Source organism: Erythrolamprus reginae, chromosome 8 (genome assembly GCF_031021105.1).
Source record: "Erythrolamprus reginae isolate rEryReg1 chromosome 8, rEryReg1.hap1, whole genome shotgun sequence".
NCBI classification, from domain to species: domain Eukaryota; kingdom Metazoa; phylum Chordata; class Lepidosauria; order Squamata; family Dipsadidae; genus Erythrolamprus; species Erythrolamprus reginae.
The window spans coordinates 37,719,335-37,734,446 of NC_091957.1; the positions used below are offsets into that span (position 1 = coordinate 37,719,335).

At 51.3% G+C, this 15,112-nt stretch overlaps 2 protein-coding genes across 2 annotated transcripts; both read left to right on the plus strand.

The window, feature by feature from the left end:
• The first annotated feature begins 3,702 nt into the window (after positions 1–3,702).
• LOC139171446 (skin secretory protein xP2-like) lies at positions 3,703–6,649 on the plus strand. Its single transcript, XM_070759685.1, has 2 exons — positions 3,703–4,041; positions 4,660–6,649. The coding sequence occupies exons 1-2, from the start codon at positions 3,750–3,752 to the stop codon at positions 5,514–5,516; spliced, it is 1,149 nt and encodes a 382-aa protein (XP_070615786.1). The 5' UTR covers positions 3,703–3,749; the 3' UTR covers positions 5,517–6,649.
• A 3,268-nt stretch (positions 6,650–9,917) lies between these two features.
• Positions 9,918–14,724, plus strand: LOC139170789 (protein shisa-2-like). The gene is made up of 3 exons (XM_070758298.1): positions 9,918–10,319; positions 10,638–10,847; positions 12,772–14,724. Exons 1-3 carry the CDS (start codon positions 10,025–10,027, stop codon positions 13,143–13,145), a joined length of 879 nt encoding a protein of 292 aa, XP_070614399.1. The 5' UTR covers positions 9,918–10,024; the 3' UTR covers positions 13,146–14,724.
• Positions 14,725–15,112: the final 388 nt, after the last annotated feature.

The following is a 15,112-nucleotide window of genomic DNA, read 5'->3' on the forward strand; positions in this document are numbered from 1 at the left end:
TTGTTGTGTTGTGTTGTGTTTTGTTTTGTTTTGTTTTGTTTTGTTTTATTTTGTTTTGTTTTATTTTATTTATTTTATATTTATTGGATTTGTATGCCGCCCCTCTCCGTAGACTGGGGCGGCTAACAACAGTAATAAAAAACAGCATGTTATTCCTGGAGGAAGGGGCTGACCTGGCTTGTTTGAGCAAAACCTGGCTGGGACCCAGGGTGTGTGTGTTGGGGGGGGGATTCCCTTCTCAGCAATGTGCCCAGGCAGTTTTCTGATCTTGCATCAGCCACAACACCAGGGAAGAGGTTTGGAAGTGGCACTCATTGTCCAGAAGACTCTAAGACGGTGGTTCTCAACTTGGGGGTCGCTCAGGACCCCTTTGGGGATCAAATGACTATTTCATGGGGGTCACCTGAGACCATGGGAAAAGACAAATTTCTCCTGGCATTAGGAACTAAAGCTTCTATTCTGGCATCTTGGGACATATTTTTTACAATCCGACCAATCAGGCGTTTACAGTGGGGGCGTCTCTCTGACCTTGCTGCCAATCAGCTCAAAGCTCTGTTGGGAGAATTGTCACTGGACTTATGGTTGGGGGTCACCACAACACGAGGAACTGTATTAAGGGGTTGTGCCTTAGAAAGGTTGAGAACCACTGCTCTAAGCCCTCGCAGGGTCCCATCGGGTGTGGGTCTCTCCTCACCCAGCCATCCCACCAATTCATTACAAAAACCATCCACCCTCACATTCACTCCCCCTCCCACCCACCTCCACCATATAAAAACATACCTGGCTGTTCATCTTCCTTTTGTTCTAGCTGCACTTTTGCCCCCACCCCCACCCCATCTACTGATGGGTGTCAGAGAGCATCCAAGCTCTACGCTTATTGAGGCTCATGCATCTTTTTTCCAGTGAGCCATTCATTCATTCATTCATTCATTCATTCATTCATTCATTCATTCATTCATTTATTGCATTTGTATGCCGCCCCTCTCTACAGACTCGGAGTGGCTAACAACAGCAATAAAACAGCATATAATAATAATCCAATACTAAAACAGTTTAAAACCCTTATTATAAAACCAAACATACGTACAGACATACCATGTCTGGTGGCAGAGGTGGGTTTTAAGCAGCTTACCAAAGGCAAGGAGGGTGGGGGCAATTCTAATCTCTGGGGGGAGTTGGTTCCAGAGGGCCGGGGCCGCCACAGAGAAGGCTCTTCCCCTGGATCCCGCCAAGCAACATTGTTTAGTTGATGGGACCCGGAGAAGATCCACTCTGTGGGACCTAACTGGTTGCTGGGATTCGTGCAGCAGAAGGCGGTCCCTGAGATAATCTGGTCCGGTGCCATGAAGGGCTTTATAGGTCACAACCAACACTTTGAATTGTGACTGGAAACTGATCGGCAACCAATGCAGACTGTGGAGTGTTGGTGTAACATGGGCATATTTGGGAAAGCCCATGATTGCTCTGGCAGCTGCATTCTGCACGATCTGAAGTTTCCGAACCCTTTTCAAAGGTAGCCCCATGTAGAGAGCGTTACAGTAGGTGCAAGGCAATCCTGGTAACTGGCCTGGATTGCTTGGCTGCAATCCCAAAACGTTATTGGGCATTGACAAAATCATCCTCAGTCAATTGTAAAAAGCAGCTTTACTGGGAACAACTTACATCCTGCAACGGTGTCTTTAAGACCCTCAAACATCACGATGGTATAGTTAGGAAAAACAGCAAATAGCCAAGAGAAATTTAGATAGCTATAGCACTTTAAATATAAATGAAAGTGAAGAACATTATCTAAAATCTGGATGATAGCATTTGGAAAGGAGGTAGCACAGGATGAATGATATATACCAGAAATAATTGGATAAATTAGAAAAAATTGATTAATTTCACTAAGAAATTGGCATTTGATATTGCATTGTGTTATATTTTAATTTGAGGTATGTAAATTGGAATCTCTGTAAGGTGTGAAAAACAATAAAAAATTTATACCTCTCCCAAAAAAAAGACCCTCAAACATCCACATCTGACTCTCCCAAGTCTTTGGGAAGGACTCTGGATAGGCAGACAAAAATGACAAATCCAGGATGAGCATATCTGTTGGACTATGTAATAAGCCATAATGATGTAGCTCCCTGGGTGACTAACAAATTGCTAAAAACTTTTACAAAGAAATCAAACAACACAGGAAGAAGCCAAGATGGCAACACAAACAAACCCTGATGGCCCAGATGTGGGACTCTCTTTTCAGGGCCCTTCCAGATGCCATCCAAGAAAGTAGCATCTCCGCCAAATCTCCTTCCAGCGAACAGGATTGTGACAGAGAAGTCCCTTAAAATGGCACATGGGCTTATTTGTATTTTTTAATACAAATACATTTTTAATATATTTTTAAATAAATAAGTCAATGCACGTACACACACACACATAATACTCCCTTCCTCCTCCTATTTTCTCCCCAACAACAACCCTGCAAGGGGTATTGGGCTGAAAAACAGTGACTGGGCTCAAGGTGGCCCCCAGCCACCCTCTGGTGCACAAGGCAGGACTGGAACTCAGGGTCTCCCGGGGATGGGTCCCAATTTGTCCCCCAGGTGACTCTGGTGCCTGATGGATGACCTGGACTGAGTTTGCTGACTGAGTATGAAATGGGCCCTTGTAACTCCTAGAGGAGGAGAGGCTAGCTGGGAATCTGTAGTTTGGAACTGAAACGGGGGCTCCTGGGGGCTCCCTGAGCTGGGCGGCTTTCTTGCAGACCTTTCATTACCCAACTAGGTAACATCATGAGCCCACACAGCGAACATCCCCGTAGCATAGAACACCAGAGCCCCTTCAGATACTAGAGCAGTGTTTCCCCATCTTGGCAACTTGAAGATATTTTGACTTCAACTCCCAGAATTCCCCAGACAGCAAATGCTGGCTGGGGGATTCTGGGAGTTGAAGTCCAGATATCTTCAAGTTGTCAAGGTTGGGAAAAACTACTAGATGATGCTGTAACTTTTGCAACAGGCATGGACCCAATGGGGCAAAGGCTAACTAGGTTTAAAGGTTTTAAGGGTCAGCAGGGATCAACAGCCAGCTTGGTTCAGAATGGGGACAGAATCAACTGTTGCGTAAACTTGCACAGGACCCAGCCCCTCTCAACAAACTGCCCGAGCTCTGAGTCTGCAATAAAAGATAGAGGCGATTTTAATGCAGAATCAATTTAAACATTAAAAGCTACGAAATCCTCCCTCCCCCCAAAGAAAACCCATATCAGGACGCCTTTGTATTTTTAGAAGAGAAAGAATAGCCGCTTTATGGCCAGGCTGACTAGTAGCCATTCGAGGGATTGTGGTTATTGGCTATTGTGTTGAGATCGTGTCAGACCGTCCACAGCAGGGATCCTCAAACTTGGCAACTTGAAGACTTGTGGCTGGAGAATTCTGAGAGTTGAAGTCCACAAGTCTTCAAGTTGCCAAGCCTGAGGACCCCTGGTCCACCGGCAGCAGCTCTATCCCGTCGAGGGCTCCAGGCCCCGTTTTTGCGTGGCGGGCGGGGGCCTTTCTGGCCCGGGACTCAGGCGTCTCAATTGGGGCGTCTCCCGGGGCGGAGAGGGCGAGGCTCGGCCGGTACAGCTGAGGCCGATTAAGCTCCGGACCTCATGAACTCCCTGCCGGCTATAAGGGCAGCTACGTGGGGCCGCGCCGGGCCGGCGGCCTTTTCGGGGGGGTGGGCTGTGGGTTGCGGGTTGGAAGGCCGAGGGTGGGTTCGCCATGGAGGGGGCCCTTTTGCACCTCTTCTTCCTGCTGGTGGCGTCCCGGGGGGGCAGCGGGCAGCAGCTGGGCGACTTGTGCTACCCCCCGATGAAGGGGCCCAGGGCCGACCGGGTGGCCTTCCACTGCCCGGGGCTCCAGGACCCCGCCGACGCCCGCTTCTGCTGCGGGACCTGCAGCCAACCCTTCTGCTGCGCCTCCCAAGGGAACAGTTTGGAGCCCACGAAGTGTCCCGCCCTCGACCCGGTGCCCGAGGCCACCAATTCCACCCCACCTACGCGTGACCGCGGCGGTAAGGAGCCTCTTCGCAGGGCTGAGAAACGGCCTGGACGCTGGAAAGGGTGGCGGCCCCCTCCTCCGGCGGCGCCTCCTCGGCCTCGTCCCGTCCCAAGTTCCCCCCAGGGTTCAGGAGGTCCCCGCCAGCTCCCAGGCCGGCTCGGACTGACTGGTCTCATGAACAGGAGACCACCAAGAAATGCCCGGAATGGAGCAAGGCGCCGGAGCAACTGTTTTCTTAAGGGAGGTCTCTTCCACCGGCAACGGGGATCCCGGAGGGGCTGTGGGGCCTTTGTTTCCCACCCACCCACCGCTTGAGACTCAAGAGTCCAATTCGCTCCTTTTTGTTCTTTTGTCCGTTATTTTGTGACCTGGGCTACATGAAGACGGGGGACTCCAACTCCCCAGGCAGCCACGCTGGGTAGGGGATGCTGGGCGTCCCGCTTAATAAGAAGACAGAAGGCGCCTGGGGTGGAGAGGCTGGACGGGGAGGGGGAGTTTCTTTTCCTCCGCCGCCTCCCCTGCTGGTCCCTTCGCGGGCGGGGGGCGCGTTGGGGGGCTGAGAAGGGAGGGGGCGAGGGCCCCACCGGGGGAGGGCGGGGTCTGCTCACACCTCTCCTCGCTCTCTTTCTAGGCGGCCTGAGCCTCCTTTGGTGCTTCACTGCGGTCCTGGTGGGCATCTTCGTCGTGTGGGCCCTCTGCCGCAGCTGCACCCTCTTACGGTGGCCCCGGGTCTGCCGCTGCGACGAGGAGGAAGAGGAGCAGCCGGTGGTCGAACTGGAGGAGCGCCGCTCGCCCATCCCGCTCGGCCTCGTCCTGCCGCCCATGCCGCCCATGCCGCCCATGCCGCCTTCACCGCCGCCTTCGCCGCCGCTCTACACCGACCTGCCCCCGCCGCCGTACAGCGACATCGACCGCTACCCGTCGGTACCGGTTTCTGCATCCCGCGCGCCGCCTGAGCCGGGCCCGCCCGAGGGGGCCACTCCGAGCCAGCTGCGAGGGGCCGTGGGCGGCGCCCGTAGCCGGATCCGCGGGGCCGAGGGGGGCGTCCCGGCCGGGTTCCCGGGGGCCGAAGAAGGAGCCCCCGCTCCGCCTTACCCCGACGACCCGCCCCCGTACAGCGCCCTCGACTTCTTCGCCGCCCCGAGTTTGCCGCCGCCGATGCCCCGCCCGTCGCGTAGGAAGCGCCGAGCCAAGGTCGCCTGGGTGGTGGAGGAAGCCCTGGCCGAGCCCGCGAGGGCCGTGGGGGGAGCCCCGGCCGAGCCCCCCGAGCCCGCGGGGGCCGTGGGAGGAGCCCCAGCCGAGCCCCCCGAGCCCGCGGGGGCCGTGGGAGGAGCCCCAGCCGAGCCCCCCGAGCCCGCGGGGGCCGTGGGAGGAGCCCCAGCCGAGCCCCCCGAGCCCGCGGGGGCCGTGGGGGGAGCCCCCGCCGAAGCCTCCGGGGCGGAAGGGGGGCCCCTGCCGACCCCCGACAAGGTTGAGCGGGGAGCCTAAGCGACGGAGCCCCCGTGCGCCCCCAACAGACCACCACACGAAATCCCCCCTTTTAAAGAAATCACACAAATGCCCCCCCCGATGATTATTTTAATTGTATTGATTAGCCTTGATTGACGCTTTTAACTAGGAACTTCATGTCCGCCACCTTCTCTCCGCCAAGCCGCTGGCGAGCCCTTCCGAGTGGCTCCTAACTCGTGCCCGCCCTCGTGAGAAGCGGGATCCCTTTTGCGCGCACCGAGAGCCGCCTCGCCTCCTGCCCCGCATCCCCTCCTCCGCCGAGAGCGGGCAAACCAGCCGGGCTCCACTCCGGATCAACGCCGGACCAGGGTGCTGGATTCGCCTCCTTTGTCACCAACGGTTCGAACTGAGGCGCAGCCGGGAACCAGCTTTGCCCCTGAAAGAAACGTCCGCCTGTGAGGGCGGGTGTGTGTGTGCGTAATTCGGGTTGTATTCAGAAAGTTGTAAAAAGTTGGAGAGCAGTTTACTCTCGGATGTGTTGCTCAATCGCTCTATTTTTGTTAACGAGTCCAGCTAGATCCAGGTTAATAGGGGAAAGCAAAGTAGGGGGGCCGAGACCGAAGCCAATGTATGAAATGCTCCTGATGAAGATTTGATAAGCCAGCATTGTAACCACCTGAAATGCTTGGTTAGATAAATGCCTTGATTGCTTTCCTCCTAAAGCAGTGTTTCCCAACCTTGACAACTTGAAGATATTTAGACTTCAACTCCCAGAAATCCTCAGCCAGCATTCGCAGGCTGGGGAATTCTAGGAGTTGAAGTCCAGATACCTTCAAGTTGTCAAGGTTGGGAAACACTGTCCTAAAGAATGAGCTACCTTGGATCGGCTTAGGTGTGAATGGTTCACCGTGCAATTACTTGCTGTACTTTTGCCAACATTCTACAATTCTAGGTGGGACATCGCCGAAGGGAGCCGACCAGCCCTGAAGATTTTTTTTAAACTTGCTTATATGACTCGATCTTTTAGCTTGATCATTGTATTAGGAAAAACAGACGCGCTGCCTCCTGAACGGGAGGAAGTAACTGTTTTTAACATGTGTTTTGTTAAATCAACGTTTCCCTTCAAATTGTACCAAAACGCCAATAAAAACGTGTACTGTGTGGACTTTAAATGGTGGTTTGACTTTCCTTTGTGGACGGTACTAAAGTGCCCCCGTCGCTCTCCATTAGCGGGAAGGGGGTGCCCTTGCTAGGCATCAGATAGTTGAAACGTCGCGCAGTTTCTTTGGCCAAAGCAACACGATGCTTCCTGTCTCCTCATGTGGCCAACTTTGGCAAGTGGGAGATTGTGGCTTTAACTTCCAGAAGCCCCAGAATGCTGTGGGGGGGGGATAACAAGAGTTGAAGCCCTAAAGTTGCCAGAGTTGGATACCCCGGCCTTAGAGGTCGCTCGGTGTTTGGGTGTGTATCTAGCCATTGTTGAGATGCTTGGTTAAATCAGGGCTCAACCACCTTAAACGTAGGCTTCTCTAACCTTGATTCATGAATTGTCTATGGGGTTGTCCTAGAAGAAACCCCCAAAATGGAATTTGCTTCTGAATAAGCCTAGGATCCATATGGGAATCTAAAGCAAATGCAGAGAGGAAAGACCCCCACCCCCTTTACACGGGTACAAAAGAAGGTAAACGGTCTTTGGTGATGTTTTCAAAGTTTGGATCTCAGATTGTTTCATGAAGCAGCAGGGCGCCCACAAACGGCGCCTTTCATTTGATCTAAGCCTGGAGTGTGACTGTCCTGGAGTTCATTCAATAAAGTGACCATCTCAGCTCCAAGCCAACAGCAACGAGTCTTCGGAGAGGGGCGGCATACAAATCTAATAAATAAATAATAATAATAATAATAATAATAATAATAATAATAATAATAATAATAATAATAAAATAACAAGACACAATAGATGAGCTGAATTGAAGAATTGTGCAAGCCACAAACCAAGGCTTTTCAATTGAGTATGGCTAGCTGTGAGAACTAGGTTAGGACGTGTAACTAGAGGGCTGGAGGGGACCTTGGAGGTCTTCTAGTCCAATCCCTTGCTCAAGGCAAGGGACCGTATTCCCCTCTGCTCAAACGGTTGTCCGGTCTACTCTTGAAGTAGATGCCCACCATGTAGGAGGCGAGCGGTCCCACTGATTGTTCACACGGTCTGAAAAGGTCGGGTCTCTCCCTAGCAGGCTTCCACCGGTTATTTCTAGTTCTGTCCTCTTGATTGCTTTGACAATGCGATAATAAGCCACAATTGCACGTGGGCTTCCCAACCAGCCCCTCCTGAAGTCGCTTCAACACCTGGCACCAGCTGCCACGGCCCACGACATTATGATGTCACACAGTGCTGAGAAACCTCGTTTGCCTTATTGAAGCCATAACAGCCAGAATGGCATTCTGGGATGCATGTGGGGTGTTCCGGGAGCCAAGGGCTACGCATGTGTGTGTGGGGGGGACACCTTCCCGGGTCTCCCCAAAGGGACCAGGCTTAGGCCATCGCTGGATTGGCCCAACCATTCGAATACTAAGGAACATAAGAACATAAGAAGAGCCATGCTGAATCAGGCCAAAGCCCATCGAGTCCAGCATTCTGTGTCACACAGTGGCCCACTAATTGTCCATGGGGATCTTGAGCAGAAAGAGAAGGCAAGACCCTCCCTTTCTCCGACGCCCAAGAAATGGTACTCAAGGGAATCCTGCCTGCTTCAACCAACATAGAGGCAGCACTTGGACATCCATTTCAATAACCACCGATATACTTGGCATCCATGAATCTGTCTAATCCTGCCTTGAAGCTATCAAGGCTGACAGCTGTCCCGACCTCTTCTGGAAGTGAATTCCATAAACCAACGACCCTCTGGATGAAGAAATACTTCCCTTGATTTGTCCTCACAAATCCCCCTCCTCCTCCTCCTCTCCCTCCCCTTCCTCCCCCTCCTCCTCCTCCCTACTACTGAGGCAGTACTGTAATTGCAGCAAAAGGGGCCCAAACCAAGTTCTGAGTGCATATGCATGCTTATACTTTTCAGAGGATAATGTTCTATGCACAATCCTTGTTTTTATTGATCGCATTACTGTAATACCTTAATTTTCTGAGCTGCAGGATTTGGGGGTTTCATGAGTTGTGCCCCATAATCATCACAATTATGATTAATCACGGCTTGAATTATCTTGTCTTGCATGTAATGAGTCTCTCTCATATATCACCTTTCACCTTTTAAGTTACATTACTGAAATAAATGAACTTTTGCAGGATATTCTAATTTTTGGAGTTTCACCTGCAAATATCACCGAAGCCAGGAGGATTAATTCTAACAAACACACAAGAGAAAAAGCACTGCCGTGCAAGTATGATGCCACCAATAATCCAGTTCACACAAGTTGTGACTCACAAATGGACCGCGGAGAGGGAGGAGGGATCGGAGGAACTCGCGGCGAGGAAGAAAATCCGCTTCCCTTAAATCCTCCCTCCGGAGTGGACCCCCTCTTCCCTCCCGGGGCTGAGGTTACAGTAAGAAAGGGCGACTTCCGAGTGTCACACTGGGAGACAAGATGCCACTTGGACACGTTGTTTAGATTTTTGGTTTGACTTCTGAATTTTCCTTTGCAAAGCCGTGATAGAAACCTGCCTTTTAAACCCCTTGGGAACCTGTCTAGATTTGACCCTTGTTCAGGTCAGCCCTTGACTTTTCTCCACAAGAACGATGTGGCTAGTCCTCGTGTACGGTCCTGCATGGATCTGGGATGGGGAACCTATGGCGGGACCCAGGGGAAGAGCCTTCTCTGTGGAAGCCCCGGCCCTCTGGAATTAACTCCCCCCCCCCGAAATTAGAATTGCCCCGACTCTTTCCGCTTTCCACAAGATGTTGAAGACCTATCTATGTCGCCAAGGCACCTTTTTTCTGACTGTAATATATAAGAATGGTGTGATTGTACAGTGATTGTTTTTAATATTTATGGGTTTTAAATTCAGCTTTTTATCTAATATTGGATTTGTATTCTGTATATTGTGTTGTTGTTGTTGTGAGCCACCCTGAGTCTTCGAAGAGGGGCGACATACAAATCTAATAAATATATAAATATATATAACCCAGCCACATCAAATCTCATCACGGGCTCAAGGTTGACTCAGCCTTCCATCCTTCCGAGGTGGGTCAAATGAGGACCCGGATTGTGCTACTGCTAACATGTTGTAAGCCGCCCTGAGTCTAAGGAGAAGGGCGGCATAAAAATTGATTGAATGAATGAATGAATGAATGAATGAATGAATGAATGAATGAATGAATATAATCCAGAGGAACAGTCCTACCCTGAGTAAGATGAGTCCCATCTTGCTTCCAAGGGCTTGGTTCTCTGCACCTACCAGGCAGGTGTGAATGGGCGGAGCCAGGTACATATGAACCTCGCCAGGTGAGGCCAGTCAAGGGTGGAAAGGCTCCAGGTTGGAAAGAAGAACGTAGGCGGTGTGTGTGTTTGTGTGTCACGGTTTAGGGCGCTTGTGCAGCATGGAGAATCCCCTCCCGTGCGCCCTCCTCCTCTTCCTCTTCTTCCTCGGCTGCACGGGCGGGCAGAGGAGGAGCCACTCCCGTTGCCTGGACCCCCACGGAACGCCGCTGCCGGACGACCCCCAGCAAGGCCCGGAGAGCTCGGACGCCTCCGGGGAGTCTTCCTTCCACCGGGCCGAAATCTCTTCTCCGGGCCCAGGGCCTGCGGGCACTGACAGCCGCCGTCCCCGGGCTCCGCTGAGCCGCCTCCCGGCGGAAGAGAGAATCCCCCCCGACCCCGCGAGAGGCTCGGAGGGTAAGGAAGGCGGGGCGCCCCCAAGTGGTTGGGCAGGGGAAGGCGTGAGCGGCAGGGTTGCGCAACCGGCCCTGTGGGTCTCCTGGCCACCTTAAGCGAAGGGCACAAGCGAGGGGACCCAGCTCGCCGCCCCCGGCCCGTCTGGAAGCTTCGGGGCTCTCCGGGAGGGAGAAAGGAGCCGGAGCCCGCGTGGTCGGAAGGCTCCGCTTGCAGGGCCGCTGCCTGGCTGACCCTCAAAGGGCCGCCGGCTCTGCAAGTGCGGTGGCGGGATGGAGGCTCCGCTCTGCGGTCTACACGCCGCCCTCTCTTTCCCATTAGAGGCGGCGGGCATAGTTGCGGTGCGAGCCGAGCGGTGCCAACAGTGGGCTCCGGGGCAGGGGACGCCCGTCCGGAGCTTCCAGTGCCCCACGAAAGCCGACCGCCCGACGGATCTCTTTTGCTGTGGCGCCTGCAACGCCTCCTACTGCTGTTCGTCCCGAGAGAGTCGCCTCAACCAGACCAGGTGTTCAAGCCCGCCTGTGGATCCAGGTAAGACGGGGGGGGCGTCTCTCAGTGGGGGCTCTGAGCCTGCAAGAAGGGGGGAGGGAGCCGGTGAACTCCGTTTCCCAGGCAAAACCCCCCAGTTCGGCTCTGCGGGCCGAGGCGTTTGAGGAGTGGAAGCCCACCCTTCTTCAGGTAGCCGAGGTAGAGGGGGGAGGTAAGGAAATCCAAAGCAGGAAATGGTACCCAAATAACAGGTAGGGTGGGGGTAGTTTAAAACTTTGCGGAGAGAGTAACACGCTGGGAAGAAAAATGGAAGGAACTGTCTCAATCTACTCAATTCTCAAGCAAACCGTAAAACTGTAAGGACCCCGGAACCTGAGCTGAGAGGGGCTTATTTTTACCTCTTCTTTTTAAAAAAAGTGTTAATATGCGAATCCTCATGTCACACTTGCCATCTATCTATCTGTTCTGTCCGTCCATCCGTCCGTCCGTCCATCCATCCATCCATCCATCCATCCATCCATCCATCTATCAGATTTGTATGCTGCCCCTCTCCGAAGACTCGGGGGGGGCTCACAACAAGCAATATACAGAGTGCAAATCCAATATTAAAACAGGGGTAGATCAATTTCCCCATGCCTGGCGACATAGGTGGGTTTTCAAGAGCTTACCAAAGGCAAGGAGGGTGGGGGCACTCCTAATCTCGAGGGGGGGGATTAATGTTCTTTTCTGCACAATCACACTCTGATTGTGCTCATCCTTGTTCACCTTAGTGAAATACCTAGCACTCACTTGCATAGCAATGAGATACTGGGTGAGTTTCAGGTTTGGTTTATTTGGATACCTTCTAGGGTTGCTCAAGCCGTGAATGCATTCTCTTAATTTAGAGCATGGCTTAACCAGGTTAAGCATGCTGCAGGAGTGTAGCTATGGATTGTCAAACCAACAGTTAAGTCTTTGGTACAGCAACTTGAAGCTGGGTTAAAGTTTTAGGTTTGGTTTTTAAAATACCTTTAAAGGCCAAGAATAGTCAGATTGGTATGATCTTAACTTAGTTGGAATGATCCAGATAACAGGTGTCGATTCTCATGGCAATATTTGAGTCTCTGGTGTGCATCCAACTGGACAGTGGATGCTTCCTACTATGGCCGGCTTCGGTGGATTGGCTGGCCCCTTCCAGTGTATACTGAGTGACACAGAAATCTAGAAATAACCCACAAGATCATATGTGGCAACGTCCTGCCTGTCGGCGACTACTTCAGCTTCAACCACAACAACACAAGAGCACACAACAGATTTAAACTTAATATTAACCGCTCCAGACTTGACTGTAAAAATATGACTTCAGTAACTGAGTTGTCGAAGTGTGGAACTCATTACCGGACTCCATAGTGTCATCCCCAAACTCCCAACACTTTACCCTTAGATTATCTACTGTTGACCTATCCAGATTCCTAAGAGGTCAGTAAGGGGTGAGTACAAGTGCACTAGAGTGCCTTCCGTCCCGTCCTATTGCTCTCCTATATCTCCTATACCTTTCTTCTATTCCTATACAGTATCTCTTCTTCTATTCTTTCATTGATATGTTTTATTCCTATATCTTCTCTTCTATTTTTTCTTATATATATTTTCTATGAGTATCTCCTCTATAACCTTCATCATGTATTTTACTATGTGTATACCCACTAAAACCCTCATTGCGTATAAATAAATAAATAAACCTCAGCAGCCGAAAAGAAAACCAGGCAGCCCAGACTAGAATCTGATAAATCCCAAAAGCAAAACGGGGGGGGGGGGGGGGGGGGCTGGGCATGCTTTATTTGATTCATAATCCAGAGTACAATTCCTTTGCAAGAAGAGGCGCGAGGGCCTCTGCTTGGAGAATTAAAGGGGGGAAAGGGGGCGGAGATAAAGAAAATCGTGGCATTCAAATGTTTAGGAAAGTAACATCTAGCTTCCTATTTTTCAGCCCACAAATTTGTGTTAATCGTGGCAATAGTTGGCACCACGTTCCTTTGCATTTGCTCCGGGTTTGCCGTCTTTCTTTGCCGAGAACGCGTCGAGAAGACCAGGCTGGACAATGAGCGACCAGGAACGGCTTCCGAGCTTGCTGACCCAGCCGACCCTCCGATGCCCGGACCACCGTTGGCTGCCTCTGGAAATCCCGACCTAGCATCTCCGGGACGTGAAGAGTTGCCTACGGCTGGGGCTGACTCACCCGGTGGCCCTGGAAGTCCAGAGGAGGAGGAGGAGCAGGAGAAGGCGCCGTGTCCCCGCAGCTGTTCTCTCATGGAAGGGGATTTGGGGGCTCCCTCCAAGGAAGAAGAAGAAACCGTTCTTTAGCCACAGAATCGCTAGCTGGTCTCTCCGGACGCAGGGGTCCTCAAACTTGTGGACTTCAACTCCCCGAATTCTTCAGCCAGCAGAGCTGGGTGAAGAATTCTGGGAGTTGAAGTCCGCAAGTCTTAATGTTGCCAAGTTTGAAGACCTTTCCATTAGCATTGGGAACCGAACCACAGTTTAGTCTTTTAAAATATCAAACTCTTCTTGAGCAGGCGCTGCTCTGCTGGAGTGGCCTCCCTTTCTTCCCCTTTGCCTTCACAGGGATGTTTGTCTCGACGCTCCCACTCCCCTCGCCCCCCACGTCCCACCCCTAGCCTCTAGAGCAGTGTTTCCCAACCTTGGCAAACTTGAAGATATCTGGACTTCAACTCCCAGAATTCCCCAGCAATCTTCAAGTTGCCACGGTTGGGAAATACTGCTCTAGAGCAGAGATCTCCAAACTTGGCCACTTTAAAAGCTGTGGACTTCAACTCCCAGAATTCTTCAGCCATCTTTGCTGGCTGGAGGATTCTGGGAGTTGAAGTCCACAACTCTTAAAGTGGCCAAGTTTGGGGACCCTTGCTCTAGAGCAGTGTTTCCCAACCTCGGCAACTTGAAGATATCTGGACTTCAACTCCCAGAATTCCCCAGCCAGCATTTGCTGGCTGGGGAATTCTGGGAGTTGAAGTCCAAATATCTTTAAGTTGCCGAGGTTGGGAAACACTGCTCTAGAGGCATAGAGATTGCCCTCTTCCCTCTCTTTGTTGGAGGGCCAGATCTCCCAGCCAGGGCTTGATACTCGAGCCGTCCTCGGGTTTCTTATGGTCCGTTTAAAAGAGAAAATTATAAGAACAAGTTAGGGATAATGTTCCTCTTAGCAAGAATACCTGTTTTTCTCGAAAACGCGGCTTGCCTGCAAATGGAGGAAAGGAAAAATCTCTTTGCAAAACTTTATCCAATGTATAGAAATTATTTTCTGCACCCTGCATCTGCCAAAATCCCTAGTTTGCCAGCCCAAGGCATCTTCGGAGCAACAGTTCTCACTGGAGACACCCCCGACCTCTCCCCTCCCCCAACACATCCCTTTGGATGACTTGAGACAGGCCAAATGCTTGTCGAGAGCCATAAAGTCAGAGTAAATGGCCATTTAAGCACTGGGTGGATGGTTTCGTTTTAGGTCAGTGTTTCCCAACCTTGGCAACTTGAAGATATCTGGACTTCAACTCCCAGAATTCCCCAGCCAGCCTTCGCTGGCTGGGGAATTCTGGGAGTTGAAGTCCAAATATCTTCAGGTTGCCAAGGTTGGGAAACACTGCTTTAGGTTTATATTTGGTGAAAGGATCTGCTTTTTAGAAATCAGTCTTTTGTTTCACTTTCCTCATTTAACTATTACTGATAAGACAAACGCTGCTTTTTAAAAAAAAAAAAAACAAACAAACCAGGATTGTTGCTATGTTTTAACCCTGAAAATGAGTACAGACTCAAGGGGCTTGAGATGGTTTTTTTAAATGCAACTATCAATGCTGTTTTTATTGTATCTTTAATTAAATATTCTTAATGTAAGAATCCTCAATAAAGAGTCCAATGTGTGATTCTCTAATCCTGGTTTCTGGTGGATTCCTGCATCTCTGAACAGCTCCTGCCATGAATTCTTCTGAAAGCATCAAACAGTGAAGGGCGAAGTAGGCAACAAACACACGCTTCCCGTTCGTTCTGCGGCTTGCAGAGGTGACCTTTTCTCTAAAAAGATGTCGCTCTTTCAGAGAAGATGCTCACCCGTGTGATCTATGTCAGCTCTGCCGCTGTGGTCTTCCTAGGAGGTCCTGGGCTTCATAGCAGCTTCTGCAACTCAACCCAGACTGGTTTAGTTTAGGCATGATCAGCAAACCAAGTTTAAACTATGGTGCCTGTACGGCTGCTTAGCTTTCAGCTGACCTGGTGTGGCATTTTTATGAATTCTGTCTTGTTGACTCATTTGATAATACAGA

Bases quoted from the DNA above. Each gene is read 5' to 3' on its own strand.
- LOC139171446 (XM_070759685.1), top strand. From the start codon at position 3,750: ATGGAGGGGGCCCTTTTGCACCTCTTCTTCCTGCTGGTGGCGTCCCGG. The intron at 4,042-4,659 runs GTAAGGAGCCTC...CTCTCTTTCTAG, and splicing joins ACCTACGCGTGACCGCGGCG to GCGGCCTGAGCCTCCTTTGG.
- LOC139170789 (XM_070758298.1), top strand. From the start codon at position 10,025: ATGGAGAATCCCCTCCCGTGCGCCCTCCTCCTCTTCCTCTTCTTCCTC. The intron at 10,320-10,637 runs GTAAGGAAGGCG...CTTTCCCATTAG, and splicing joins CCCCGCGAGAGGCTCGGAGG to AGGCGGCGGGCATAGTTGCG. The intron at 10,848-12,771 runs GTAAGACGGGGG...CCTATTTTTCAG, and splicing joins AAGCCCGCCTGTGGATCCAG to CCCACAAATTTGTGTTAATC.